Here is a 26,386-nt window from a genome sequence, read left to right on the forward strand (position 1 = left end):
CGATAGTGTGAAGTGGAGTAGTGACCAAATTGTTACTTTCCTTGAAATTTACAGAAAGCATGAGTGTTTGTGGGACATTAGGTCACCTGAATATCTAAAAACGCGACTCGAAGCAACAGGCGTTTGCCAAATTGCTTGATGAACTCAGACTTAATGGAATAATAGTGACTGAAGATGTGCTGAAGAAAAAAATTAAGAAACTTACGTGATGCATATCGTAATGAACTGAACAAAGTAAAGAAGTCGAAGAAGAGTGGTGCCGGGGGCAAGTGAGGTGTATAAACCTAAGTTGGTTTGGTTTGGTGCAGCAGACGCTTTCTGGAATAGCGTGTTATCCGGGAGGCAATCATCTTCAAGTATGGTAAGTTAATTACTGTACATGATTAATTAATCATAGACAGGTCAAACTTCAAGTCAGCAAGCCTTTTTTTATCCTGAAGATGGGTTAAAAAGGCTCGTTTAAAAAAAAACAGTTTTGTATTAAATCAAATACGGTATGTAAGTACATAAAAACATCATATTCTTGTTTATGCCCTGCCTTTTTATTTTTCTGGAAATCAGAACTACCAAACTTGTAATGCACAACAATTAAGAGATAAAAATATTGAAACGAAATAGGAAAACTGAAAATTAAGCATGTTTGAATTATTTTTAAATTAATTATACCAACAATTTAAAAACAAATTATACATGATTAACTTTCTGTTTCACATGTAATTAAGGTATTTTATCTTTCAGTTTTTAGTACATTACGTCTGTTTGGTAATTACGAAATTAATATAAAATAAACATTATAATCTGTACTTATACTTATTACAGTAGTTGATTAAAATAATGAACGCAACATTGTTTGGTATAATATATTTACATAATTGTTAAAAATAAGAGAAAACATATGATATTTACAGTCACATTTCATGGTACTATATTACCATTCCATCAATGTCCATTTTTATTTACTTAGGCCAACAGCTTTCTTCTGCCACGGTACAGCCATATGGGACATGAAAGCATAAGAATATGCATAGCGGACATCTTCTCCATCCTGTGCATAGTTATTGGGATTTATATTGCTTTTCCATCGGTCTCAATGTAGTAGGTACATCCCGCCACGAGCCACCGGTGAGTTGGCCCGTAATGATGTCCTCCTCGTCCACTGATCCTGGTGGTAAATACGCCCGACTAGCTGTCATTCTAAGCCAGTTGTGGATTGAGCAACAAGCTTTAGTTAGAAGCTCAGCTGTATCTACCTTGAGTGCGATCGGAGTGTTGAATACACGAAACCTTGACGATAAAATCCCGAATGCGTTTTCTACAACTCGCCTAGCTCTTGATAAGCGGTAGTTGAAAATCCTCTCTTGAGTGTTAGCTTTCTATGAGCGTATGGTTTCAGCAAGTTACTTCCCAAAGGGAAGATATCGTCTCCTACTAAAACCCCTCCCTCTGGCCAATTTAACAAATTTTGCTCTAGTGCACAGTTTAAAGTAGAAGTCTGGAATATGGTGCTGTCACTCGCTCGACCATCACTACCTACGGTCTATGTATCTGAAAGCAATAGTCAGCATCTACTAAGGCTAACAGTACTATACTGTAGGTCCCTTTGTAGTTGTAAAATTCTGAGGTTGAGTTTGGTGGTCTTCTTATCAGCACATGCTTCCCATCAAACAGCACCACAACAGTTTGGGAAATTCCAAATGTCTTCAAAAGCTTTCATAATAGCATTCCACTCCTCTTCTTCGGTGTTTTGGTACCTACAAATAAAAAAGCCTGTAAAATACTACATTTTATTTATCTAAAAGATTCTAGATGTTACTGTATCAAAATTGCCAGTTTATTATTAATTTTGTGAAAACCCATATATATATATATATACATATATGTATATACATATGTATAGCTAGCTTTATGCAGACTTTGGCTTAATTTAACTAACAATGGTTTCAGGAGCCCGAGCTTTGAATGGCATTAGTTGTATATTGATGTGTTTTTCCACAGGATTGGGACACTCAGAGTGTAGCCGAAGACGACATTGCATGGGGATGAACCGGAAAACGTAGATGGTTTGTTAATGGAGCAGACTGCAACCGCAACATCAACCGCAGCACCTGCGCCTGTTCTACCTGTAAAAAGGATTGCAAGTAGCATGCCACCACCCAGTCTTCGTAAAAAACCTTTCAAGCCAGGCAATATGATAAAGTATCCCACAGGCAGTAACTCAAAGTACCCTACCCGACCCGCTTTGAATCCTCCTTAGATAGGCCTGGAAAACATAGCCATGATGGCATCGCTGCAGGAAACTGAAACTGTTACAGATGACCAGTATGACAGATTCGCTAAGCACGTTGGATCTCAGTTAAGAGAATTACCTCTGAGGAGTTTTGTTTCTGTTGCAACAGGAAATACAAAACTTAATTACTAGAGAAAGACTGAATCAAATCGACTTTACAAATCAGTTCACGCCCTCGCCTGCTGAATCTTCAAGTAGTTGTGATGTTTATAGTCCGTTACAGATTCAGCCGTATGACAACTCGAACACATCCGGACTAGACCTCGTGCAGAAAGCACTTTTACAGATTGGCGAAATGCCAAAAACCGTGAATGTAATACTGTGTTTTCATTAATAAAGAATATGTCACGATTAGTATGTTTTGTTATTACTTTTTTCAATGTTTTGGCCTCCTTATAGGGGATTGATTTAGTTTATAAATGTTATTTGCAATTGAATAAATAGTATACTTATATGCAGAGAATGTCCAGTATGATGGACGCATTCCCCCATACGTAAAAGTATGGGAAATGCATTCATTGTGCTTTGAATATTGAATTCCCAAGCCTGCATTACTTTAATTTAACATAGTATTGAAGATTATTGCTATTGAAGAAAATAAGTAATCTTACCTTCATAAATGCTGAAGAACTTCACATATGGCCACTCAGCACTTCAGGTAAACAAGACGGAAAATTGTATTGTATGGTACTCTAAAAAGGTATTGCAGTGATTTCAGGCTGTCTCCACTCGCCATATACCTCAAAGCTATCTCCAGTTTGGTACGGCAAGAAATTGCTTTCCCTCCATCGTGTATCCGCCTTCTTTATTAATGGTGATACCATTTTTAACAACTCCTCAAACTTTGGAACTGTTAATCTCATAATGTTGTAATAAGATTGGGGATCTTCACTTGCCAATTCTTTCAATAGTGTCGCAGAAGCACCTAGCCTATCCTTCGCCGTATCCACTCCCGGACCCACTGACGTTTTTCTTTTATTTCTTAATTTATTCCACTAATTCATCACAAAGTTCCTTAACACAGATACTCAATACACGTCTCAAAGTCTCTCGCCTTCCTACAGACATTTTCCACAGCAAACCCTACTCACAACGAATCATCGAACTGTACTAACTACTACAAATCGCGATGTGTGAACAGAGATCGAAAATTTTGCCGGCGAGTAAATAGCGGCGACTAAAGTAGCGGCGACTTAGTAGCGGCTAGTTAGTCGCCATGTGTGAACGCCCCTTTATAGTGATGAACAGTATTGTTATTAAGTTTTTATAAAAATGCTTGTGTTCTGCAAAAATACTGCCCGCCACTGAAAAGTGTTTACCCCCACCAGTCAGAATGAGCAATAGAAATAAACAAAAATATACACCAATAATGCAAACAATTTAAGCACTAACACAAACTTCGTTTCTCTTTGATGCACTAAATTTTCAATCTTTTTCAGAAGGATAAAAAGGAGCAATGATTTGACCCAATAAAAATGTGTCTTTTGATTTCTCCTTTAATCAGAAATACTTCACATTCCCCACAATTGATTGTGACATGATTTCAAAGACAGTATTATTATCCAAATACTTCACTATGATGGATACAGAGGCTGGTGATGAAAGCACCGAAGCGACTACAGACATAGTTAATTAGAGAAATAAGACTTACTTGATCTTCTTCTACAGGATTTCTGTTGTATGAGACGAAAACTCGAGGGTTGGTAGGCTGTGAAGGGATGGAGGGAGGAGAGTGAAGCAGAGCTCTAGCAGACGACGATGCTCCCCAGTAGGTCAGGGCACGCACACTCACAAAGAGAGGCGAGTAGGGGACTAGTTCATATGGGCTCTCGTAAATCCAGAACGGCTCTATGGTTTCTCTCTGTACAAAACGGTCATTACAGGAAATCAATGTATTTCAAAAGTATTCAATTATATTTACTTCTTGTGGTTTGCTACATGCAATGCTATATGTAAGATTGATGACAAATCCTAAATAGTACTTAACATATACGTTTTTTGTTCTCTTAGGGCAAGAAGCTTAGAAATTGTACTTTGTCCTAAAAGAACCTTAGCGCTTCTTCCGAAGTAACAGATTATTCTACATGGATAAGATTGGGGGTAGGGGCCGCCTCCTGTCAAGATCCATGAGGAAGAATTAGGGCACTAATCTCAAAGTGATGTCCCTCCGGAAGAAGGGGAGGCCAACTCTGAACCAGCCTCTCCAGTCAAAGCAGGCAGGGGGTGGCACATCTTGTGCCCTTATGTCTAGGCTACCAACAGCCCTTAACACTTGGGGAGCCCCACCAACTCCAACAGTCATCTCCAGCAGTAGGCTAGACCTCTTGATCTACCCTTGCATCCTAGAATCTCGACATTTGTGGTTAGTGATGTGCTGCTCCTGGACATCCATTATGTTACCCAGATTTAAGTGACACATCAGTTTTTGCTGTACCCAGTGGTAGGTTCAACTGTTATGTATAAACCAGCCAGAAGTTAACCCTCCTGGGGCCATATCTAATTTATGAGAATATTTTTAACCCCTTATCAACTTTTGTCACTTTAATTCTCTGCTGACTCAAGACTAAAAAGGAATCGCAGATCAGTTAATCCATCATACAACAATGACCCGTTTTAATTTGATCTTTGATGGTTGGCGATTCGACTGGTGGAATAACACAGTGCGTAGTTCACTGTTTTGCCACTAGATGGTGTGGGCATCCTGATTGGCTTACATCGAGATGTGTAGTTCGCTTCTAAACACAACGTGCACTGAGAATCGCATTACCACTGCAGTGATTACAGTGTAGGTTTGTGCATAACTCCTTGCTTACATTTTCCCACACTGAAAAATCTACCATATGTAAATATGAGGAAATAATGTGTGAAAAAGCGTTGTACCTTGATTTTCATTAATTTACTAGACTTAAGTCAAATTCAACAATAAATCAGTCGACAAGTTTTGTTGCAATTAATTATTTTTGTAACATTTTTAGCTCAGTAATTTTTGTTAACAAACCTGAATATTAATAATAGCATTAAAACTAGCACAAACTAGTTAAAAATTACTTTGATAAACTAAGAAAAACTATTCTAATAAACTTGAGAAAATATACTTACCGTTATATCCTTTTTGTTCAAGTTTCTTATCTTGATCTCATAGAAGACTAGGCCATAATTCACATTGTCCACTGGATTCCAGCAAATTTTAAACTCTTCAAAAGTTCCCTCTACTCGAAGAGACTGTTGAGAAATGGGTTGGGGAATCACGTTCACTTCTGACAATTTACGTCCTCCTACAAAAGAACGTTCTTAATATAAAATATGAGTAACACAATGTAGAGCATTCTATGCTCAAAAAGTTTACAAGCACATCAATAAAAAAATTAACTGAAAATACTTTTATTTTTAACACCACCAAACTTTAATCTGAGTAGGTAAGTGTGGTTTATATGAAGTGCAGTATATACAGGTGTAAAAAAGTCCTGCACGGGCTAGATAATTCCCAGACAATTACAGGTAAAGCAATAAAACTTGGTGCATCATTACTGCACCTATAAACCTACTTTTTGAAGTAACTACCATATTTTTGTCGTGTCAGGAGAATGGCCCACAAGGAGTCAGAAGGAAATTTTAAATGAGACCATAGGTTGAGTAGTACATCAAATTAAAGGTCTTTATTAGTAGAGTACAATGCCGCAAATCTGACCTCAAAGGGTTCACTCTTTAACAATTTATGCTAGTTTAAAGTTTGAAACATTTACAATGTACGTTCTGTTCCAGATGGTTAATATTCTTGTCTTGGCTCAAGTTGTGAAAGTTAAACTTAGTAAATGAATACTGGACTTAAGAAATAGTTTTTAAGGTAGTAGACATCCAATGGAGAATGGTCTTCAAGAAGTTTTTACTGTAAGCTTAGTCAAAGTCAAAGTCAAAAATTCTTTATTAACATATACATTGAGTACAGTTTTGGCGTCAAAAAAAATCATACATTTAATTAATTAAACATTATACAATCAAAAGGTTACAAAAAGATACAGAGTCAATGAGATAAAGTAGTTAAGTTACATAGGATATTTGATGTAGTCAGAAAGGTCAAGCTTAGCTCAAGGGATTGTGTAGCAGAGTTGAATGATTGTACACGGTCAAAGCTATTCTGGTGATTCAAGTTCTTGAGAAAATGGTAAACAAACCAACCTATTGAGTAGATCCTGTGGCATTATCTTGCTATCAACAACAAAAAACAGTTCAAAATCTTATAAATTAAGATTTTGAAAATGCTACCCATGATACTACCTGTTATGAAACCAGATTTAGCTTATAGAATAAGACTTTGGGGTGGCAGTTCAGCAAACGAAAAAGAAGTAGTATTTCAGCATCAAAAGGATATGAGAATCATTTGGAAATTAAACAAATGAAAGTCATTTAAGCAAGTTTTTAGGGAGCAATCAACACCTTCTACAGTTGCTTTGGTTATATCAAATCTCCCTTAGCCATTCAACACCTTCTATAATGGGTTCTCCGTGTTTATGTACTTAGGGTATCCTACGTTTAAGTTTGAACAATAGGTTGAGGTACAGTAGTTACTAACTTGGGGAATAGTGCAGAGCAGTGTCCACGACAGCCACCATGTTTAGTTCGGACAGGCTCATTCCACTGAGAACTGCAGAATTCTGGCCCATCATGTCACCGATGACAGCATAGCGGTCATCCCTCAGCCATACCATCCCCCCCCCCCCCACCCCCCCCCCCCCCCACCCCCCCCCCCCCCCACCCCCCCCCCCCCCCACCCCCCCCCCCCCCCACCCCCCCCCCCCCCCACCCCCACCACACCAACTCCAACAGTCATCTCCCACAGTAGACCAGACCTCTCGAATTGCCCATGAACCCCAGAATCTCAACATTTGCGGTTAGTGATGTTGCCGCTACTGGACAACCATAAGGTTGCCCATATTGAAGTGGCAAGTCGGTTTTTGCTGTGCCCAGTGGTGGGTTCAACTGGTAGGTATAAACCAGCCAGAAGTGAACCCTGCTGGGTCTAGAAGTCACTTAGAAGACATTTTTTTTACAGTCCATGTAACTTACACTTGGTAAAATTGTTTGAGGCCTCGTTTGTCTTTAACAGCCACATCATGAATATTTTTGTTCGGACAGGTGTGGCGATACACGTGAGGCGGAGAGCTGCTCTTCGTGTCCGACTCTTCCAGAATGGTGTGGGTAACATCGGCACGTGAGTACAAAAACCCCTCGACCTCTGTTGGCGGTAGGGAAACAACATCACACCTCACGACCTCAGTGTGGACTGGCTCAACGACCAACTCTACGTGCTGGGACTCGCCGATGGCAGTGCCCTCTGGCAGGTCATTCGATGTGGGCTCGATGGATGGTTCGGGTATCACGGTGGCGGGCAGTGGCTGGTTTTGTCACCAAGCCCCACCACATGGAGGTCGACCCTTACAATGGGTACAGTCATCCAGATATAGAATTCAGTTTATAATATATCAGGCGTAAGATTTAATTTAAATTAGTTTTTTAAATTATAAGAACGGTTTTTTTTTAAATATTGATAACCCATTGGCTCTTTCAATTTTTTTTCCTGGACCTTATTGAATAAATTAAATTATAGTGGCAAAATGCATTTGCTAAATATTTTGGCAAATCTAATCCAACTTTAATGGTTGATTTATGCTTGTTTATTTTACATAACATGTTGTTAAATTTTAAGAATATAAGTTCATCCGTAAATTTATGTGTACATAAGCAAAAACTAAATTATTTTTTACATAACTTTTGAGCACGTAATTTTTTTACTAATTGAAAACCTTATTTATGTAGGTTACACATTTTTTATTGGTAGACAATTCAACTTTCTTAAGTTAGAACTATTTTATTTGTTAAACTACCTTTTGGATTATACAACATATTTGTAAAACTATAATTTTTCAGTCAAATAGCTGTAATTTTCAAAAATCAGATCAATTCCAGTTATTTTATAGAAGCTACGTATTAACAAAAATTATTTTCCAATATTTTAGTTTTTTATTTGAAATTTAAGAGTCTTCTACATGTTGAATGCTTAAATCTTTATACTATAATAAAATGTTAGGATTTAATTTTATTCACCATATGAAAACACCTTGGACTATCTTCCATTCATGTTGAAGTTAGATATACATTTGTCATAATACTCCATGTAGCAAAACAATTTACAATTACAACATTAGGTTCTATAAGGCGAAATACAAGTCGTGTATACAATTTTGTATTGTACTGTGTACACAATTCTTTCTGTTTAATTTTATACATTGATAATAGCATATGAATTTATAATAAATTTGTAAAAAGTTACAAACACGAAGTAGTCATCACAGAACAACTCTCATCATCATCATCCGACGTTTTCCGTTATCACGGGTCGTCGTACACAGCCTCCTCCACTTTTGTCTGTCATTCCAGGTCTCCACTTCCTCCACCTGTATTTTCTGTAGTTCCCTTCTCTCTATGTCTTTCCACTCTTGGTCCTCCCATCTTCCTCTCGGTCTTCCTCTTGGTCTTCTTCCTCTTTCCTCCTTCTCCAATGCTATTCTAGGCATTATCTATTATCTCCCATCCTCTTCAACATACGCCATCCACTGTATTCTTCTTCTTTCCATTGTCTCTTGCAGTGAAACTACCTTCAATCTCTCTCTGGTTATTTCGTTCCTTATTCTATCCCTTCTTGTAGTCATCTATATCCCTCTTAAAAAATCTCATTTCTGCAGCTTGGAATCTGCTTAAATCATTTTTAGTCCACGTCCACGTCTCTGCTCCATATAATAAAATTGGTTGGAAATAAGATTTATACATTAATACTTTTGATTCTTTCCCAATGTTCCAAACTCCACACAATCTTCTTCACCATATTGAAAAACTTTCCACTCTTCCATATTCTGTTTCCTATCTCTTCACTTATTGTGCCCCTATCTGTTATGATACTTCCTAAATAACAGAATTCCTTCACCTTTTCAAGTCTTTTTCCTTCAAATAACACTTCTTTGTGTTATTTCCTTCCCTTCTCTCTACTTTCATTGCTTTACATTTTTGTATGTTCATCTCTAAACCATATTTCTTCGCTACTTTTGCCCATTTGTTCAACTCTCGTTCTAACTCTTCTTCCCTATTTTCCCATATCCTTATGTCATCCGCATATGCTATTGTCTTAAGTTCTTCTGCTCCTTGTAGTTTTTTTGTCCTTAATTTCCTTGTACTTCTAGAATAATTTCATCCATTATAATATTGAAAAGGAAAGGTGACAATATGCTTCCCTGCCTTTACTCCTCTCTCTTTTTTAAAAGTTTCCGTATATTTTTCTTCAAATTCTTACCCTGTTTTTACATATGCCGTACAGGTTTCTTTATTCTTTCTACTATTCCCTCACGCAATCCTCTCTTTCTCATACTCTCCCCATATCCTTTCTCTCAGTACTTTATCATATGCCTTCTGTAGGTCTATAAAAGCTACCATTGTATCTTTTCTGTATTCCCACCTCTTTTCTAACACTTGTTTCATCACAAAAATAGCATCCACCGTTGACCTACCTTTCCTAAAACCACATTGCTCCTCTCTTCCTGTTTCTTCCAGTACTGGTCTAATTTTCTGCAACAGTATTTTTTCATAAATTTTTTTTGTATGGCACATAAAAACAACAACATAAGAACAACTCTATGATGTGGAATTTGAGACCAACTCGGACATTATAGAATTATTCTATGAGGTAGCATAGAAACTTTTTAGTACACATTCTTGATTAGTAATATTAAAAATGTATTTTAAAACTAGACAATAATATATTAGTTATTATTCGCTAAAATTATGAATTATATTTATAATCAACCTCAGTCAAAAACTTAAATGAAATTACATTTTAAATGTACGCTTTATTTAATTTACAGTAGTTAATTTGTTTAGAAATCACTTAATTTGTTTATAATATCGCTAAAAAGTATGTAAGTTCTAATAAAAGCGTATGTTTCTGTAAGTGCATATTTATCCATGAACTCATAAACAAATTTCTGTACTTTGTATTTGTGATCTTTGTGTCAAATTATTTTATATCATGCGGTAAATTTTGAAGGAGAAACAAACAAATACCTCTGAAATTTCTGGACAATGTTTAATACGAGAACTAGAATTTCAGTACTTAGGCCTTCAGTAATAAGGAACTATTGAATTTAAAGAACCATACAAAGATATCATGTGCCATTTATAGTAAGGGATCAGTACAGCTGAAGTTAGGAAAATCAATGACTACTTTTTCAACACTTTAATGTGGAAAAGTCTATTGAAATCATTTAACTGTACAGACATTTCATTTCAGGTATTTATTCTGGGTGATGATCCAAGGCCCTGTGGGTGGAGGTCTGTACCGTCTGGATCTGGCAGACATCAGTAATGGAGTGAAGCACGAAGTTATACCAGACCAAATCCTGTCCAGCCCCCATTTAGGAGCATTCACTGTCGACCATACCAGCTTCCGCATCCTGGTGCCCAACCAGCTGGAGAACACAGTTGTCGCTGTTTCCCTTGATGGGTATGATGAATAATATCGCTTTTTAAATTTACTTAGATAATTGAATATGTACTGCCATCATTATGATAGAACTAGAGAGGACGCTTGTCTTGATCATATAATAAGTAATTTAAGTAAAAACGATGTTAAATGTAAAATTCTTGAACCAGTTTTTTTAAGAGAGGCCAATCCCCTTTTAAGCCTTATCTGCCCGTCCTCCAGTTGTATAAACTGAGGGATTTAGTAACAGCTCTGTATGATAGATTTAAGTTAATTAAGGGCACAGAAAATGAAATAACTAACAAGAAAACATACATAAATGTGAAAAAATATACATGAACAGAATTAAGGAAGAAAAGAAATTAGCCACTGGCAGATATACTATGAGTGCTACAATTAAATGTAAAGCTGCTTGATTTTCTGTTGTTACCAAGTGTCCTGGAACTCAGGCTTTCGCAAATCGCATTGTGCGCTCAATGGGGTACACATTGCAAATGCATTTCCTTATTGCGTTTTTTATTGTTTTTCTGTCTTGGTGATTAGTTAAATGTGATCTCACGCTAAATAAATAGTTCAGACTCGTGTACCCCGCTGGGCCTACGGTTGCTTAATTTTTTAAGGTAAAATCATTTTTTAGGTACTCCTTGGGGTACACGGAAAAACATTAAAAAATATATTAAAATTAATTTTTTGTGCAAAATTGCCTACATAGATTTCTTGTTATGCTTAGACGTTTAATGTAAAAAAATTACGGATTTTTGACGTTATTATTGAATAATTCGACGGCAAATACAAAAGCCCGGAAATAATCCATTGTCGTGAATGTGTTAATGAAGATCTACATTTTGCGTAGACACGAGGTGACAGACATCCGCAGTAACACGCAGCAGCCGCAGTTCCACAATGTGATCTCTCTGGCGATGGCTAACGGGCTGTTCTACTGGACCAACGGAGAACGTGTACTGACCGAGGAGTACCATGCCGGTCAAGACAGCTACTTCCACAACCTCGTGTACACTGACGCTGCCAAGCCCCTCATTTGTCAGCATTCAGCGTCAACTTGCCCGTCCTCTCAGCCTGTGCCTGTGCCGGTCAATCCTCCCACTGCAGTGCAGGCTGTGCTGGGCTCTCACACTGCCAAGACGTCCTGGACACAGCCCCATCTACTCGGAGGCCAAGGTACACTTTGGGATATTAGTTGGGTTGATACTTTTGACTTTAGCTCGTATTATTTTTATTTACAAACCAGTATTGCTAATTTACAACCTGTAATATAAAACCAACTTTTCAAACAAAATATGAGACAATCATTGTTTGAGCCTGTCACGAAACAAAAATTTAAAACATTCAATGGATATGTCCGTATCATCGGAATTGTGGCTAACGCGCCACACAGGAATATCCGTATTATTTTCTTGTAGTTTATTGTGAACATTACAATTTTAAAAATGCTGTGAATGTGTAGGAAATCATACATGTTTTGGTTTATGACCATTGGGAAGCAAATTCGATTGTATGTCACGTGAAAAACCAATAAAAAACTAGTACTACTTTTAATTAACGTTTTGTCTTTAATGCAAGGCGTGGTATGCTCATGTATAATTTTTTTAGAGCTCTTTAAAAAGATTTGTTTTTTTTTATTTCTTTTTCCAATAAATAGAAAATAAATTTAACTTTAGCAGAAACAGAGTTTTTTTAAAATATTCTAAATGCACGCTAATTGAACCGAGGGCCAAATTTTCTTCTGCGCTTTAAGAATTAAGAACAGAAATTCGTCCACATCAAGTTGTGTCTGGCAGACAACTCACATATTTCAAGTTGGTATTTGGATTTTTTATCTTGTTTGCTGCCTTTATGTTGGCTTGTAAGACCCTATTTTTACAAAACATTTATACTACCTTGATTTGATTTTTTGTGCCTGACAAGTACTCAAAATGATAATGTGAGTTGAAACCTCTTTGGTGCTTTTAGCATATGAATTTGCATTTGCAAGTTTTAAATCTGTGATACTCTTGACTTATCAAGAAGTTTATTAGGGTGTAGTTGGCACCGCCTGATTTTATGAATGAGGGGATTGCTGTTGTCTAGGCAAGGGAGCCTGGCAGGGCTGGTGGTACCAGCTGAGTGTACGGGACGTGGAGGCTGACACTGTGGAGGAGTGGGGGGAGATCAACGCAACGTACTACACAGTGTCGGACCTGCGGCCCGGGAGAGAGTACGTGGTGCGAGCTGCCGCCTACACCACCGCAGGAATGGGACCCTGGAGCTCGGAGTTCCGTGGCAAGACTCTGCGCCACTCTACGGGTGTTCCCCCCACCATTCTCTGGTCAGCTGCGGAAGGTCTGCTACAATCGGACGTTACTGGCGAGAGAGTTGAGACGCTTATACACAGAGATAACCTGAAGGTATAGCCTAGGACAATGTTTTACATTTGAAGTGTAAGATTTTGAACTTTATTTATTCCTGTCATAATCTTCAAATGAGTGTCTAAAAATAGTAATAATTAAGAAGCATAGAGAAATTAAAGTGAGGGATTATAATTAAAGATTAAATTATATAAAAGCATGGTTGAAAGCAAATTAAGAACAAGTTTCGCAACATATGGTACAGTTTTCATTAAATAAAGAGGCCATTGAAAGTTTCAGAGGGAGTAAAGGAAAGTGAATAAGGACTTGGTATCCGTATTTATATTTCTTCACATTCTAAAGTGAAAAGTCTTTTTCTTCCTGAGGGAAAGAGACGATTGTCTCCACACTTAGTCCTACAAGGACCTTTACGCCTCCCTAACTTGTAATAATGTCCTCAAAATCTGAGACTTTTATAGAAGCCAATCAGATTTGAGGGCTCCTATTCTGTGGTATCCTTGGGGCTGAGGAGATATGCCCCTAGGGATCTTTTCCGAATTGTAGATATGGCAGGGCAGTTTAGCCATGAGTGTTCTGCTGATTCTTCTGCTTCTCCGCAGAGTCTGCATTCATCAGTCTGGCCTTCATGAAGTGTTTTCTAAGGGGGCCAAGTCCTTTCAGCATTCCTATAATCTTCCTTATATCCTCCTTACTCTGATCACTGATCTAGGAGAGATGCCCACCCTTTAGCATAAGGAGAGATAAACATTTTTGATTGTCTTAACCCTGAGGTCCTACTCCAATTAAAGTATCTTATTCCTTACTTAACCCGCATTAAATTGGTTTTCATCATATAAAAAATTGTTGATTTCTCCATAGGCATAAAAATGTAAAACTTTTGTAAGGGAATACAATTTTGCGTTATAACATAACGAAACCATTTGCAACTCAGAACCTTTAATTGTATATGGTAAAAATTTATAGTTTTGAAAGTTATCTTTATGGAAATGAACTAAAATTAGGCAGATAGAATAGAAAGACATTATCAATTACTACCTTAACATTAACTTGTGGTACTTAAATGTACAGGACAGGATTGGCTACCATCACATCACAGACATTGCCTGGTACAGAGATCAGTTGTACCTAGTGAGCAATACGAGTCACGTACTGTGGTACAACCTGACGAGTCACGCACGCGGCCGTCTGCGTGACCTCGAGTCTGTGGGCAGCATCGCTGTTGACTGGGTCGGTCACAAACTCTACTGGTCCAACCCCAAACAGCAGCTGGTCAGTATAACACATGAGATTCACAAGGACTTCTGATAGTTTGTTTGGTAGTTTCATTTATTTACAATTCTACTATTAGAAAGTATTTACAGGTATTATCAGAGTTAAGAATGACTAGGATAGACCATAGATTTTACAATGTGAGGTTGTACTCTTAGAGAGAAAAAAAGCTGAAAACAGTCCAAGACCCAATGTCTTTACTTTTGGCACAACAGACACAACAAAGTTATAGTTAACAGTGAAGATTGTTTGGTTTTATTTTTAGAAATTTGGGAATAACTGTTACGGTCAGTCTGTTGGTTAATGTTTGTACAATCGTATGTTTAAAGTAAGATAGAATATTTCATTAAATGAAAAAACAGTTCATAACTTAATCTCTTTTAACCATTAGATTTGTAATTGAATTTTGAGCTAAACTACAGTTCACCTTCCTTTTATGGCAATGTTTGGTATCTGACGCTGTCTGAGACTTGACTCCTGGAATCTAGAATATTGTTTGGTTGAAGAGCTGAAGAAAGTGGTAAATGAAACCTATTTTACATGTCGAAACGATGATTTTGTTGTCGACTTTCTTTGGTTATCTTCAGAGGAACATGACTCCAGATCCCAGGAGTCAAGTCTGAGACAAGGTTAGATACCAGACGCTGTCATCAAAGGAATGTGAACTGGAGCTAAACTAAAAATTCAATTGAATCAACCCTTCCTACCATACCTACGTTACGCATTAGATTTTACTATTTTATCAATGATTTTGTATTTGAATATATGCTAATAACTATCTTAACACTAAATTAAAAGAAATTTACATCCTGTTTTGGAAAAAAACAACGAAATGATTGATAAATTTATACAACAAAATTAAACAGATGTCTGGAAAGGGTTAACAATGTCAATAAAGAAAGGTTTTTATAAGGAGCGATGCCAAATCACCAATGTTGTTCTCACTTCATGCCAGGCTTGCGGGGTGGCACATCTAACTCGGATACTCAGGGGTCAACCAATGTCCATTGACAGATGGACCAATAGCTTCACCGCTATCACTCCACTACAACAGTCACTGGTAACAGAGATGGGACACGTGGTTTAGGGGATTCTTACTGTAGAGAAGAGCTCTGACGTGACACTACTGACGGGTTACAAACATCGGCAGACTTCCAAAGGGACGATCAAAACAATGCTCGCACTCTGATGAATGACCGCTCACGCTCTAGTTCCTACCGAGAGGAGTACCAATCTGACACTGCCAGGTACAGTGTCCAGCCCATACCTTACAAGACGGACAGACACACCACATCAACCGGCCAATAAGGGATGATTTCCTCATCTGGCGTCAGGGATTGAAGTCTATCATTCTAGTTTATTGATTACTTTAGGGAAACACACCAAACTATTTTAAATTATAAAATTTATATTTATGTTAGGTCATGAAACTAAAACTTACTGCTATCAAACATAATTGTAAATATAATACAGTATTAGTTGTTTGGTATATGAAGCTGTTTTAACAAAATGCATGACACCTTAATATTCAGCAAATTATAAAAACTGTTTGTGATTTTTAAAACATAATTTATCTTTACTGTATAGTATAATAAGTACATCTGGACTTGGTGTTGTGTATAATACTGACAGTGTTAATACTTGTAAAATTGATTTATTGATATTAATACTTTTTGGCAACATTTCTCATGTTATTTAAATTCAGTTTCATCCTTTTCTGTAGGTAGTTTTATTGCTTACATTGTTGTATTTTTGAAGTGGTGCATAAACACCAGTGTGTACCACATGTAGCACACTTCGCTTTAACTATGTTAACAGTGTGTACTATGTGTAGCACACTTCGAGTTAAAATATGTTGTCAGTGTGTACCACATGTAGCACACTTCGCGTTAACTATGTTGCCAGTGTGTACTATGTGTAGCACACTACGCGTTAACTATGTTGTCAGAGTGTACCACGTGTAGCACACTACGTGTTTACTATGTTGCCAGTGTGTACTATGTGTAGCACACTACGCGTTAACTATGTTGTCAGAGTGTACCACGTGTAGCACACTATGTGTTTTACTATGTTGCCAGTGTGTACTATGTGTAGCACACTTTGCGTTAACTATGTTGTCAGTGTGTACAGCATGTTGCACACTTCGCGTTAACTATGTTGCCAGTGTGTACCGCATGTTGCACACTTCGTGTTAACTATGTTGCCAGTGTGTACCAACATGTTGCACACTTCGCATTAACTATGTAACCAGTGTGTACCACATGTTGCACACTTCGTGTTAACTATGTTGCCAGTGTGTATGACATGAAGCACACTTCGCATTAACTATGTAACCAGTGTGTACCACATGTTGCACACTTCGTGTTAACTATGTTGCCAGTGGGTGTACCACATGTTGCACACTCACTTTGCACACTTCGCATTAACTATGTAACCAGTGTGTACCACATGTTGCACACTTCGCATTAACTATGTAACCAGTGTGTACCGCATGTTGCACACTTCGTGTTAACTATGTTGCCAGTGTGTACCACATGTTGCACACTTCGCATTAACTATGTAACCAGTGTGTACCACATGTTGCACACTTCGTGCTTAACTAACAATGTTGCCAGTGTGTATGACATGAAGCACACTTCGCATTAACTATGTAACCAGTGTGTACCACATGTTGCACACTTCGTGTTAACTATGTTGCCAGTGTGTATGACATGAAGCACACTTCGCATTAACTATGTAACCAGTGTGTACCACATGTTGCACACTTCGTGTTAACTATGTTGCCAGTGTGTATGACATGAAGCACACTTCGCATTAACTATGTTACCAGTGTGTACCACACATAGTAAACATCGTGTGGAACAAGGCTTGTCTTTTTCTTTTCAAACTTAATAAACTAGAAGATGAAATAAAGTAAAGATATAAATATAGATTGTTGGAACTATTCAATAAAGAAGCCAATAGGTCGTACAGATATATGTGAGCGTCTTTGGTTTTATCTCAAACCGTCAAAACCGTTTTACCAGCAAACAACAAGGAATATATGTTGCATCTGTCTACTGTTCTCCAGATTATCAGAGGTAACCTGAATGGCAGCCAACAAGAGCCTCTGCCAATCCTGACTGTGGCTAAAGAACTGAACATCGACGCAGTGGAGGGCTTCATCTACTGGTCCACAGGTCATGCTGTGGAGAGCTCCCGACTCAACGGCAAACACAAGAAGACTTACTACCCCGCAGAGCTGTTCTCTGGGAAACAGGGTGAGCTTGTCTATCTCTGTGGAACTTAGGTTTCTTATTGAAGTTTGGTTTCTTACGCTGACATACTGAGTGAAGAAAAGAGCCATATAAGAGTATAGGTATTGTTTGTTGGGGAGAATATATACTCAGTTCTGTATTTGAGATACCATATTACTTGTCAATACTATACAAAGAAAAACTCACAAACAATGAAGGGGCCCTATTGAAAATTTCAGTCTTTCTTCTCAATTTATTCAAAAATTAAACGGTACTTATATCAAGTTTTTCATACTGGCTGAAATATTTCCAAAATTTGTGTATTTGCATATTTACACCATTAGGTATTTTAATATTAATTGTAATAAAAATACTTAGTGTAAATATTTATTTGTGGAGTCGCCTTATGATAAAACCATTGGTTTCGAAAGGCCTCATCCAAAAAATAAACAATTTGGAAAAGTATTGTTTTTATTAACATTTAGTAATATTTAAAAAATGTTCCAATTGCTCGAAGAGTCATTGATTATTTAGCTTGTTTCTAAAAACTATATCTTTCATGAATTCATTGTCCGGTTCTGTTGATTTACGACACAGTGATGGGACTTACGATTGACATGGATTCTCGCACAGTCTACTGGATCGTCAGGAGTTACGAAGGCTCCTCACTGTTTCGTGCCTCCACTGCTGACAAACTCAAGGTGGGAGAAGAAATATTGCCCCAGAAGGTTTCCAGTCTTCAGTATCCCAACATGCAAGGTAATTTGAATTTAACCCTTTGTAGACAAATGAAATTGTGAGCAAGGAAATACATGTAACCTCTGAAATTTCTGCCAAATTTTCTACTTTATGATTTACTGCAAGTGAAATGTTTGACGACAATAAATTTTTAATGAGTTTAAGGACAGATATATATTTTTTAATGTTTTAAATTTTAATCCCATTGGACAAATTTAATAGTTGGCACAATTGAACTGTAAAATCTATTTATAAACAGTTGATTGACGCAGTTAATGTGTTTAAAATCACCATGACACGTCAAAAATTCATAATTTTGTATGTATGAAGAATGTTTTTTGGCTATAGTAAAATTCTATTTTAAACCAAAATTAATGTGTCCTATATAACATATTTTGTAACTGCATGTGTTTATTTTACAACATGCAGGAGGTATGCTTCGTATTCCAGAGCATGTCAAGGGTCTAAATTAAACTTATTTTTAGTGAAAACATTCTTTCAGAAGATGAGACTATTAATACGTACAAAAACAAAGAACAAAAATACCTCCCCTACCAAACAAAGAGGATAGATTTCAATCCTCAAAACGTTGTGTTACCTTTTACCTTATATCTTTATAACTTATAATGATGGTAAATGTCCGAAATCCTTTTATCTATTCAAAACTTCCATCGTCAATAACAAATATAAAAAATTTTTATTGACTAATTATATGTTATGTTTCAATGGCATTTATATATTTTAATTTGTTTTTATTTTCAACTTTACCTCCTGTAAAGTTTTCAATCATTTAACCCATTGCGGATCACTGACGAGCTGGGCTCGTCACGCAGCGGCCGGGCCATAAGGGCACGATGACGAGCTCAGGTCGCAAAAGCGGTCTGCTTTTAAATTTCCCTCCAAATAATTCTTATAATGTCTGATAGATTGGTGGATCGTCTTCACTTGTCAACTAAGAGTATTTAACAACGGTCTAACGTTTAGAGTTTTCAAAAGTTTTATAAATATCCTACAGATCGCAGTTGTATGTCAAAGTTGAAATACATTCATATGAGTTTACTCTCTGCTTTTTAGCTCTTCTGATTGGGTATTTTCCTCAGTTTTTATTATAATACTTTTGAGGTTAGTGACACAACGAAAAGACGCAGACGTACATGTTGGCGTGTGGTTTAGTCTAGACAATGGCCCGGATGTTGTAATCGCTTCGCCCGAGCTGCTGTATTTAGACTATGATTCAGACATCATCCCTGCCACCCTGGAACCTTGCTCGCAGTGTTATCGTTCCTACATCACGGATACCCCTAGCAAGCTCATGTTCCATCTGAACGAATACCTTCACAACTGAATTTTCTAGTATACGATAGCGAGCGATACTGTGGCGCACCATTGCTGTTCGTGCGGCCGCTGACCGTAAATTAATTCGTGCCTGCGCGCCAAAACAATACGATCCGCAATGGGTTAAGGTGTAAAAGCACATTAAAATTGAATCCTCACAATATTTAAAGTGGCTTTTCAAAGAACATACTGTTTGCAAACTATTTCCAGGGCCCCTGTGCTATTTTGACAACCACCTGGTATGGCTGAGGGATGACCGCTATGCTGTCATCGGTGACATGATGGGCCAGAATTCTGCAGTTCTCAGTGGAATGAGCCTGTCCGAACTAAACATGGTGGCTGTCGTGGACACTGCTCTGCACTATTCCCCAAGTTAGTAACTGTACCTCAACCTATTGTTCAAACTTAAACGTAGGATACCCTAAGTACATAAACACGGAGAACCCATTATAGAAGGTGTTGAATGGCTAAGGGAGATTTGATATAACCAAAGCAACTGTAGAAGGTGTTGATTGCTCCCTAAAAACTTGCTTAAATGACTTTCATTTGTTTAATTTCCAAATGATTCTCATATCCTTTTGATGCTGAAATACTACTTCTTTTTCGTTTGCTGAACTGCCACCCCAAAGTCTTATTCTATAAGCTAAATCTGGTTTCATAACAGGTAGTATCATGGGTAGCATTTTCAAAATCTTAATTTATAAGAATTTTGAACTGTTTTTTGTTGTTGATAGCAAGATAATGCCACAGGATCTACTCAATAGGTTGGTTTGTTTACCATTTTCTCAAGAACTTGAATCACCAGAATAGCTTTGACCGTGTACAATCATTCAACTCTGCTACACAATCCCTTGAGCTAAGCTTGACCTTTCTGACTACATCAAATATCCTATGTAACTTAACTACTTTATCTCATTGACTCTGTATCTTTTTGTAACCTTTTGATTGTATAATGTTTAATTAATTAAATGTATGATTTTTTTTGACGCCAAAACTGTACTCAATGTATATGTTAATAAAGAATTTTTGACTTTGACTTTGACTTTGACTAAGCTTACAGTAAAAAAACTTCTTGAAGACCATTCTCCATTGGATTGTCTACTACCTTAAAAACTATTTCTTAAGTCCAGTATTTCATTTACTAAGTTTAACTTTCACAACTTGAGCCAAGACAAGAATATTAACCATCTGGAACAGAACGTACATTGTAAATGTTTCAAACTTTAAACTAGCATAAATTGTTAAAGAGTGAACCCTTTGAGGTCAGATTTGCGGCATTGTACTCTACTAATAAAGACCTTTAATTTGATGTACTACTCAACCTATGGTCTCATTTAAAAAATTTCCTTCTGACTCCTTGTGGGCCATTCTCCTGACACGACAAAAAATATGGTAGTTACTTCAAAAAGTAGGTTTATAGGTGCAGTAATGATGCACCAAGTTTTATTGCTTTACCTGTAATTGTCTGGGAATTATCTAGCCCGTGCAGGACTTTTTTACACCTGTATATACTGCACTTCATATAAACCACACTTACCTACTCAGATTAAAGTTTGGTGGTGTTAAAAATAAAAGTTATTTTCAGTTAATTTTTTATTGATTGATGTGCTTGTAAACTTTTTGAGCATAGAATGCTCTACATTGTGGTTACTCATATTTTATATTAAAGAACGTTCTTTTGTAGGAGGACGTAAATTGTCAGAAGTGAAACGTGATTCCCCAACCCATTTCTCCAACAGTCTCTTCGAGTCAGAGGGAACTTTTGAAGAGTTTAAAATTTGCTGGAATCCAGTGGACAATGTGAATTATGGCCTAGTCTTCTATGAGATCAAGATAAGAAACTTGAACAAAAAAGGATATAACGGTAAGTATATTTTCTCAAGTTTATTAGAATAGTTTTTCTTAGTTTATCAAAGTAATTTTTTAACTAGTTTGTGCTAGTTTTAATGCTATTATTAATATTCAGGTTTGTTAACAAAAATTACTGAGCTAAAAATGTTACAAAAATAATTAATTGCAACAAAACTTGTCGACTGATTTATTGTTGAATTTGACTTAAGTCTAGTAAATTAATGAAAATCAAGGTACAACGCTTTTTCACACATTATTTCCTCATATTTACATATGGTAGATTTTTCAGTGTGGGAAAATGTAAGCAAGGAGTTATGCACAAACCTACACTGTAATCACTGCAGTGGTAATGCGATTCTCAGTGCACGTTGTGTTTAGAAGCGAACTACACATCTCGATGTAAGCCAATCAGGATGCCCACACCATCTAGTGGCAAAACAGTGAACTACGCACTGTGTTATTCCACCAGTCGAATCGCCAACCATCAAAGATCAAATTAAAAACGGGTCATTGTTGTATGATGGATTAACTGATCTGCGATTCCTTTTTAGTCTTGAGTCAGCAGAGAATTAAAGTGACAAAAGTTGATAAGGGGTTAAAAATATTCTCATAAAAATTTAGATATGGCCCCAGGAGGGTTAACTTCTGGCTGGTTTATACATAACAGTTGAACCTACCACTGGGTACAGCAAAAACTGATGTGTCACTTAAATCTGGGTAACATAATGGATGTCCAGGAGCAGCACATCACTAACCACAAATGTCGAGATTCTAGGATGCAAGGGTAGATCAAGAGGTGTAGCCTTACTGCTGGAGATGACTGTTGGAGTTGGTGGGGCTCCTCAAGTGTTAAGGGCTGTTGGTAGCCTAGACACAAGGGCACAAGATGTGCCACACCTGCCCTGCTTTGACTGGAGAGGCTGGTTCAGAGCTGGCCTCCCCTTCTTCCGGAGGGACATCACTTTGAGATTAGTGCCCTAATTCTTCCTCATGGATCTCGACAGGAGGCGGCCCCTACTCCCTAACCTTACCCATCCAGAATACCCTGTCACTCGTAAGCAGTGCAAAGGTCCCATTTAGGACAAAGTGCAATTTGTAAGCTTCTGGTCCTAAGAAAACAAAAAAAAGTATATGTGGTACCATATTCAGAGGATTAGCATGTAAAGTAATATTCAGGATGTGTCATCAATCTTAGGTGTAACGGGCATGTAGCGAACCATAAGAAGTAAATATAATTGAATATTCTTGAAATACATTGATTTCCTGTAATGACCGTTTTTGTACAGAGAGAAACCATAGAGCCGTTCTGGATTTACGAGAGCCCATATGAACTAGTCCCCTACTCGCCTCTCTTTGTGAGTGTGCGTGCCCTGACCTACTGGGGAGCATCGTCGTCTGCTAGAGCTCTGCTTCACTCTCCTCCCTCCATCCCTTCACAGCCCACCAACCCTCGAGTCTTCGTCTCATACAACAGAAATCCTGTAGAAGAAGATCAAGTAAGTCTTATTTCTCTAATTAACTATGTCTGTAGTCGCTTTCGGTGCTTTCATCACTCTGTATCCATCATAGTGAAGTATTTGGATAATAATACTGTCTTTGAAATCATGTCACAATCAATTGTGGGGAATGTGAAGTATTTCTGATTAAAGGAGAAAATCAAAAGACACATTTTTATTGGGTCAAATCATTGCTCTCCTTTTTATCCTTCTGAAAAAGATTGAAAATTTAGTGCATCAAAGAGAAACGAAGTTTGTGTTAGTGCTTAAATTGTTTGCATTATTGGTGTATATTTTTGTTTATTTCTATTGCTCATTCTGACTGGTGGGGGTAAACACTTTTCAGTGGCGGGCAGTAGTTTTTGCAGAACACAAGCATTTTTATAAAAACTTAATAACAATACTGTTCATCACTATAAGTCACATGTACGAGTATGTATTTCAATAAATTATGAAATTAGGGAAAGCAAATAGAGTGAAGTTATATTTGTCTATGTCGTTTTTGTTTTTAAACTATTAGAAAGAGAAATATAAAATTAATCATAGTAATAAAGTGTTTTACTTTTGTCCAAAAAAATATTTAGTTTAATTCTTTTAGGACTAAGAGATTAAGCACAATATGACAAATTTATTGTTAAAAAGAGAAAATGTATAACACATGTATATTATTTTCTGTAAAAATGATTTTTACTGATGCTTGGAAACCACCTCATAACAGTTATAAAAATATTGGTATAGCAGCAATCCAACTAGTTTAAAATGTAGTAGTTATCTATATTTATTCCACATCTCCGGCGTGGTATGTACAGGGTGCGGCAAAAAAAGATCTGAAGTATTTAAAATTTAAAAAACACAAAAGTTAAAAGTGATAAAAAGTATTTTATTGGTTAATACATAAGGGTGTTGATGTAAATTAATGGAAATAACATAAGTACAACTTATTTCACACATTAAAGACCTGAAGATAACGTCCTTTAAATTATGTCCTTCTTTGCCCCAAGCATTCTTCAAGTCAAACACTGAAGCTGTCGAACACCTTCTCTAACATTGCAGGAGGCAGGTTTGCAATTTCTTGGCTTATGGCTTCTTTTAGTTGGACCAGTGTGCGGGGTTTGTTTTCGTATACTCTTGCGAAAGTTCTGTTTATTGACATAATCATCCAGATGAAAATGTGCCTCGTCGCTCATTATGACAATTTCGTCATCAGTCCGTCAAATCAATCATTGTCTCTGCAAACGCTTGCCGATGTGCATAGTCAGTAGGCTTCAACTGCTGGATGATAGCCATCTTGTATGGGTGGAAATGCAGATCAAAACGCAATATTCGTCGTACCGCGCGGTTCAGACAGACATGCGTAAAGCAGCAGCTTGTTTACGGGCCGGCCACCGAGGACTGACTTCCACCGCTTCTCTCACTCGATCGATATTCTCTGGTGTCCGGGCTGACTTTGGACGTCAAGTCGACTTACGTTTTAAGGCTGATCCGGTAGCTCTGAAGTTACTCACCCATAACATAATCGTGTTACGAGTTGGGACTCTTCCTCTGGGACCAACATTAAAACGTCTACGGAACTGGCGCTGAACGGCAACGCAGGAATCGCCACTTTTAAAAAACGCCTCGACAACGAACGCACGATGCTCAGCCGACCACTGTTCTATGGCTACTGAAAATGTCCACATGTGGGCTCCCGAACGCGCTTATCCCCACCACCCCCCACCACTTACTCGCTCTACAGCACGGTGGCAAAAACCGACAGATCATTTTGCCCGCACCCTGTATTTCAGTCAAATCCACCATCTCAAAAACTAAGCCCTACTTACACCACTGAAGAGGGTATGTCATCTAGAAGAAAAAAGTTCCTTCCCACCATTAAAGTATATCCAGATGTGACATGAAGGCACCGTTTGGTGTTTCCTTTTTTTTATTGTAAAAAAAAATCATGGAGGCATCAAATATGATAACAAATTTTTTATTTTGTTTCTCTGATTATTTTAGATTTGTCAACTTTTTGTAAAATTTTTCATGACTTTCAATCAAAAAAAAGAATTAAAAAAGTGCTTTTAAACTGTTGTTATTTAATGGGTTGTTTTAAAATATTATGAATGTACAGGAAATAATAGCAGTGTTCCGTTGGGATGGCACCAGTTTCTCCTAATGGTGTGATCGTGAAGTATCAAGTGTCGTTTTGGTTAGACAGCTCTGACCTCCAAGTCACAGAATTGCCAGCCTCCACCATGGAGTATGTTGTCCCAGAGTTTACCACCAAACTCAACTATATACTTCAAGGTAAAGTTTTATGAGACAACCAAGATAAAAAGTATCCTACATTTTTTACTAATAGATCAGGAATCTATGTATTTTTCCAATGCTAAGATAATTTCTCAGTAGACCTCTTAACTGTGTGATACAGCTACAGATCTGAGTGATGACTGTAGATTGAGTGATGACTGTAGATCTCAGTGATGACTGTAGATCTGTGTGATATAACTGTAGATCTGTGTGATGATTGTAGATCTGTTTTGATATGACTGTAGATCTGTGTGAGATCTGTGTGATATAAACTGTAGATCTGAGTTATGACTGTAGATCTGTGTGAGATCTGTGTGATATGACTGCAGATCTGTGTGATGATTGTAGATCTGTGATATAACTGTAGATCTGAGTTATGACTGTAGAATCTGAGTGAGATCTGTGTGATATGACTGTAGATCTGTGTGATGATTGTAGATCTGTGTGATATAACTGTAGATCTGAGTTATGACTGTAGATCTGTGTGATATGACTGTAGATCTGTGTGATATAACTGTAGATCTGAGTTATGACTGTAGATCTGAGTGAGATCTGTGTGATATGACTGTAGATCTGTGTGATGATTGTAGATCTGTGTGATATAAGACTGTAGATCTAAGTGATGATTGTAGATCTGTGTGATATGACTGTAGATCTAAATGATGACTGTAGATCTAAAATGATGACTGGTTAAATCTGAGTGATGACTGTGTCGATCTGTGTGATATGAACTGTAGATTCTGAGGTGATAGCTGTAGATGTGAATGATACTGTAGAACTGAGTGATGACTGTAGATCTGGAGTGGATGGTTGTAGAAAAATCTGAGTACATGGACTGTAGATCTGAGTGATGGATTTTTGTTTAGTTCTTTGTGATTATTGACGGTTGTAGAACCCGTGTGATATGACTATAGTCTCAGTGATATGACTATGATTTGCTGTACTGCTTTTGATGTGAGTTATAGGACTCTAGATCTTTATTAAATTACTTA

The 26,386-nt window shown here is 37.3% G+C and overlaps 2 protein-coding genes across 3 annotated transcripts in view; one reads left to right on the forward strand and one right to left on the reverse strand.

The window, feature by feature from the left end:
• The window catches only part of LOC124360854 (proto-oncogene tyrosine-protein kinase ROS-like), a 41,761-nt gene extending 34,768 nt beyond the window's left edge, over positions 1-6,993 (reverse strand). For both annotated transcript variants that reach the window (XM_046814805.1, XM_046814804.1), the window contains exons 1-3: positions 6,858-6,993; positions 5,387-5,562; positions 3,939-4,148 (exon numbers count right to left, since the gene is read on the reverse strand). In XM_046814805.1, the coding sequence (XP_046670761.1) occupies positions 3,939-4,148; positions 5,387-5,562; positions 6,858-6,993 (522 nt within the window). The remainder of the gene's footprint in view (positions 1-3,938; positions 4,149-5,386; positions 5,563-6,857) is intronic.
• Positions 6,994-7,474: 481 nt separating this feature from the next.
• On the forward strand, positions 7,475-25,352 carry LOC124361354 (proto-oncogene tyrosine-protein kinase ROS-like). The gene is made up of 12 exons (XM_046815403.1): positions 7,475-7,683; positions 10,623-10,835; positions 11,668-11,993; positions 12,903-13,219; positions 14,249-14,449; positions 17,520-17,709; positions 18,283-18,444; positions 19,969-20,130; positions 21,443-21,558; positions 21,614-21,622; positions 22,896-23,105; positions 25,216-25,352. The coding sequence occupies exons 1-12, from the start codon at positions 7,475-7,477 to the stop codon at positions 25,258-25,260; spliced, it is 2,160 nt and encodes a 719-aa protein (XP_046671359.1). The 3' UTR covers positions 25,261-25,352.
• Positions 25,353-26,386: the final 1,034 nt, after the last annotated feature.

This window comes from Homalodisca vitripennis, chromosome 4, assembly GCF_021130785.1.
Source record: "Homalodisca vitripennis isolate AUS2020 chromosome 4, UT_GWSS_2.1, whole genome shotgun sequence".
NCBI classification, from domain to species: Eukaryota; Metazoa; Arthropoda; class Insecta; order Hemiptera; family Cicadellidae; genus Homalodisca; species Homalodisca vitripennis.